Source organism: Lipotes vexillifer, unplaced genomic scaffold (assembly GCF_000442215.2).
Source record: "Lipotes vexillifer unplaced genomic scaffold, Lipotes_vexillifer_v1.1 scaffold403, whole genome shotgun sequence".
Taxonomy (NCBI): domain Eukaryota; kingdom Metazoa; phylum Chordata; class Mammalia; order Artiodactyla; family Lipotidae; genus Lipotes; species Lipotes vexillifer.
Genome location: NW_006782755.1, coordinates 920,731 through 925,796, shown reverse-complemented (window position 1 = coordinate 925,796; position 5,066 = coordinate 920,731). Strand labels below are relative to the sequence as shown.

General features: G+C 37.8%; 1 protein-coding gene across 2 annotated transcripts in view; it reads left to right on the top strand.

Moving 5' to 3' along the window:
- Window positions 1–5,066, top strand: part of RAB3GAP2 (RAB3 GTPase activating non-catalytic protein subunit 2) — an 89,305-nt gene that overhangs the window by 33,188 nt on the left and 51,051 nt on the right. For both annotated transcript variants that reach the window (XM_007455392.1, XM_007455391.1), the window contains exons 4-7: window positions 83–164; window positions 2,038–2,085; window positions 2,162–2,237; window positions 2,559–2,660. In XM_007455392.1, coding sequence (XP_007455454.1) covers window positions 83–164; window positions 2,038–2,085; window positions 2,162–2,237; window positions 2,559–2,660 — 308 coding nt within the window. The remainder of the gene's footprint in view (window positions 1–82; window positions 165–2,037; window positions 2,086–2,161; window positions 2,238–2,558; window positions 2,661–5,066) is intronic.

The window sequence follows — 5,066 nt, the reverse complement described above, 5'->3', positions numbered from 1 at the left end:
GAAAGAGTAAAATTTATAAATTCTGTTTTAGTGTACTATAGTTAAAGAAGTTATTTTGTGTGATAACTTAATTTTTTCTCAGCAAAATGGAAACATAGTGATAAAGGGAAGGAAGAAATGCAGTTTGCTGTTGGTTGGAGTGGTTCTTTAAGTGTCGAAGAAGGGTAGGTACCAGTTCATTTTTTTTTGTCTCTCTGTGTGTTAAATGTATACGTGAAATTGTTTGACTTGTATGTGAATCTATTAAGAAGTTTCATTGTTTGGAATGTTTAGTAAATGTATATTCTTTGCAGCTTTAGAAGTTGTAGAGCATGATTTGGCCAGTAAATTTTAATTTTATTAACCATGTGATTACTTAAAAAAAAAAAAAAAAGACCTCCTGTTTGGAGAGAATTTAAAGGAGAATTCAGAGAGAATCCCATAACATCCTGTCTACATTTTGTCTTTTCCTCAGCTCTTCATTAATTTTATTCAGCTAAAAAGTCAAGGGCAGCCCTTGTCTTCTCTGCTTTGCCAGCATTGGGCTTGTACTTAAAGGGGACAGTGCTACATTAATTCTTAAAACTCATAAATACTTCAGATATGCAAGCTGGTAAATTCAAGTTTCCTACTGATCCAGTAAGAGGTTATTTTTTTTTTAATTTACTTTTATTTATTTATTTTTGGGTGCGTTGGGTCTTCATTGCTGCGTGTGGGCTTTCTCTAGTTGCAGTGAGTGGGGGCTACTCATTGCAATGGCTTCTCTTGTTGTGGAGCATGGGCTCTGGGTGTGCGGGCTTCAGTAGTTGTGGCACGTGGGCTCAGTAGTCGTGGCTCGTGGGCTCTAGGACGTAGGCTGTTTAGTTGTGGCACACGGGCTTACTTGCTCCACGGCATGTGGGATCTTCCCAGACCAGGGCTCGAACCTGTGTCCCCTGCATTGGCAGGCAGATTCTTAACCACTGTGACACCAGGGAAGTCCCAGTAAGAGTTTTAAAACCAGATCTCTAGCATGGTTCCATGATGGAGCTGCTAGCCTGGAACCTGCAGCCAAAACCTGTTTTCAGTTAAATTTTTATGACTGAAAGTTACCTGGTCAGAATGAATAAAATTCTTCAGACTTTGAATTCAGATAAAGACAACCAAGTAGAAATCCATAGTACATGCCTGACACTCTGTAGATACTCAATGAATTGTTTTCTACTTTTATCAAAATAAATAATATTTCTCCTTAAGTCATTTATTAGTCTAAGCATTTTGAAGACATTTAATTTCTGTCTGAAATGCAAAGCAAGCATAATGGTTCAATTACTTTAGAGACGACAAACAATCAAAAAGGTTAATTTTGTTTGGTGATTATCTGGTTTGATGTATGTGGAAGAGGGTTTATATTTTGTTGAATAAGCTGGTGATGGTCCTGAGGTTTTACAGATTAAATGAAAGTCAGTAGGAGTTATTTTAATTTTGAGGCTTGTCTCTGAGTGCGAGACAAATTTTTCAAGTCTATGTGTCAGAAAAAAAAAATCTTTTAGGGACCATCCAGCCTAGCAGGTGCATAGAAATAGGTTATCAGGAGCAATTTCTGCAAAATATAGAAGAAGAAGCCAGCCAATTGAAATACAGTAAGTCTCTAGATTAACGTACTCAGCAGAAATGCAGCTTGCCTGTAATGTGATTGCCAGTTCCTCCCACCCTCTGCCCAAGTTCTTAGCTGATGCAGAGGAGAGGGGAACAGTAGGAAATGACTGCTTGGTGATCATTTGATGTTTTCTCAGTTTTGTGTATAATCAGTCATGTACAGTAAAGGTGTGCTTTCTTTACTTTTGTGCTTTTCACGACAGTACAGAGTGTTTTTTATTAACGACATTACCTTTTATGTGAATGGATTTTATGACCCTACTTGTGGGGGCAGTTTTACTGTTTTTTTATGTAGGCATTGGATACAACTGATCCACAGAGCTCGTCTTCCGCTTATTACCCTTTAACATCCCATTATAGAGCTTTCAAAGTAATTGATCAATTCATTAGGTAAGCATATGCTTTTGTTTTTGTTTTTAGGGAATGTGTAACCAGTGCTCTGTGTATCCCACTAGCAAGCCAGAAGAGGTAAGAATGAATGAGTCATTTGTTTTCTTTTCTTTGATTTATGAGCGCTTAAGATCCTCACTTTTGTTTGTAACAGGAGTTCCACTGGACGACCAGACTGGACCTGCATTGTGGTGGGCTTTACTTCGGGTTATGTACGCTTCTACACAGAGGTGAGTTGAGTGCTGTGCGGTTCTGAGATACCAGCTGACTGGAGCACCTGGTAACCCGTCCCCATCACACTCATTTGTGACTCATGACCACCTGCCCCTTGGGACTGTGTATTTAATACTTTATGGGGTGGAGGCTGGAACAGGGGGAGCAGTGGTGGTAGAAAGTTCTGGTAGGAGCTATAGAGAAGAGAAGCCATATTCTGCAAACAGACTACCAGGCATCCACAGAAGGCCTGTTGGGGGAATGATGCCCTCTGGCCGTACCTGTTTTGGTATATTGGTAAGAAAACAAGCAGGGCTTATCTCTGTGCTTCCTCCTAGAGTGGTGTGCTCTTGCTGTCACAGCTCCTGAATGAGGACCCAGTGCTACAGCTCAAGTGCAGGACCTATGAAATCCCACGACATCCCGGCGTGACGGAGCAGGTAGCATAAGAGATTGTGTTCAGAGTAGTAGTGGCTTTACTTTTGAAGTCATTTCTTCCCTCTTTCATTGGGTGGAAACTTTAAGTATCTTCTTGTGGCACAGTTAGCTGTGCTGTCATATTCTAAATAGAAATATAAGCTACTCATAGCTGAGTAAAGAGTACCAGTCTTGCTTTTACTTACTTAATGAAATATTGTATGCTTTGCTCTATAATGAAATAAAACGCTTAAGTCAGAAGACAAAATGTTTTCTCATTTTTAGAATTTAATAGTGACTTAAGGTACAAAATGGTATTTTGTAACTTTATATCTTTTTAATTTGAACTTAGGTGTCAAAATTATATAGAGAGTAAAAGAAAAAAGTTCTAGCTGTATTATTAATAGTGCTACCACATTGCACTAACCTATTTCTCAGAAACGGGGTTATTAAGCTTTTATTTATTGTGGAAAATATTTTATATTCATTGAAGATTTTGATAGAGAAAATAATACTGTTGAGTGTCTAAGGCTGTCCACAGTTTTCGCTTCTTCCTGGTGCTGTGTGAGATTTTCATTGTCTCACAGTCAAAAACTAATTGTAGAGCCACATAAACTGATACACTCTTAGCACATCTTGTTTGGTACCTTGTCAAAACTATATAATATGCCTTCTTTCTTTGTGCTGTCCTGCTTCCAGAAGATTTGAAGTAAACAAATCTTCAGATTTGACTATGTGGACTTAAATTGTGTGATAGATGGACTGGAGCTCTAGAAGAAACTTAACTAGTAAGAGAGACTAGACTAATACCTATTAATACCTATGAATGAGCTAATCAGTAATATTAAACAATACCTTATTATTTGCTAGTTTTTATGAACAGAATAACTTCTGTGCACATTTAGAGAAGAGGGAGCTCAGTTAGGACTAGGACAAAAAAGGAAAATTTCATTGAGGGGGTGAAGTTTGAATTAAGCCTTGAAAATGGGTATAGAACTTAATTAGTGAGAAAAGAAGGGAAAGTATTTTAGGTAGTCAGGAGAAAAATGAAGGAAGATTCAAACACAGGACTATGTATGAGACAACAAAGAAACCTATGTTAGAAACTAATGAGAAATTGTTGAATAGGCTGAGTGGCCAAATTTTTCATAAATTTGAAAGCCAAGTGAAAATCGGAATTGATTCAGGAGATTTACAAGCTACTAAAGATTTATGAGACGGAAGTGATGTAATCAAAGGGATCTTGAAGGACTCTTTCTTCAGGATGAATTGGACTTTTGAGAGCCTGGAATCAGGGAGGCTAGTTATCTGGTTTTTTAAGTTATCTGTAATAGATGTACAGTGCTGGGAGCCAGGACTGCAATGGCTGTGGAAAGAGAAAGGACTAGTACAAGAATCATTTTGGAGGGACATTTGACAGGACTGGTTATCGTATTGAGATGTCGAATTTTAAAAAGAAAAATGAGTTGGCTCCAAGATCTCCATCCTGAGGTGTGCCATTGACAAAGTTGGAAGAGGGGACTGCTTTGGCAGTAAACAAAGGTTACTAAATTTGGTTTTGGACGTGTTGAGTTTGAGGTGATGGGTAGGAAATAAAATGAAAATACCATCATGCCTGTAGTGATACAGAACTACCATATAGACACAAAGACTAGATTGAAGACGATGGTTGAAGTCATAGATAATGAATGAATTCTTCTGCATAAAGGTTATAGGAAAATAAAACTGAAGCCTGAAGACTTAAGTCTTATAATATTCATCGTAAGGAGACAGGAGAAAATGGAACTATTGAAGGAAACAAGGACGAAGCTGTTGGAAATCCAAGAAGATAATCTGTTTATTAAGGCTATGTCTCGAGAGCCATTTCCCATTTTTTTTTTTTTTTACAAATTCTCTGGAAGATGAAGGTTCTTTAAACACTTTAAACTTGGTTATGTCTATAATAATCTTTTTTTAGAGCTGGCGGGGAAATATAACTCACATTTAAATATTTGTTTGCTCTTTGCTTTTGTGAGTCAAGAAAATCCTTTAGTTGAAAAATAACTCTTATTAAACATGCGGAGAGAAGCCTTTGTCGTTACCCTGTATTCTACCCAGCATCTCTGGATCTGATACATCAGTTTATATATCAAAAATACCTACTTGCTTCTTCAGTATACTCCTAGATCTATTAAAGATCACAGGAGCAGATTTCCTGTAATTCAGTTCTGGGGGCAGTGAGTGTAGTAGGTGTGATGGCTGATCATTGCAGGAGAAGATTCCAGATGTTTTTCTGGAATGTCAAAGAAACTTCTTCCATGGCTTCTGCATAAAGATCTCTGTCATTTAGCATAATTTCTGCAGCTGTTGGACCACTGGTATTTGTATGAGTGTCTTCTTCAGGAAGGCGGTCTCATTTTGGAGATAACTGACGAGCTGGTGATGAGCTC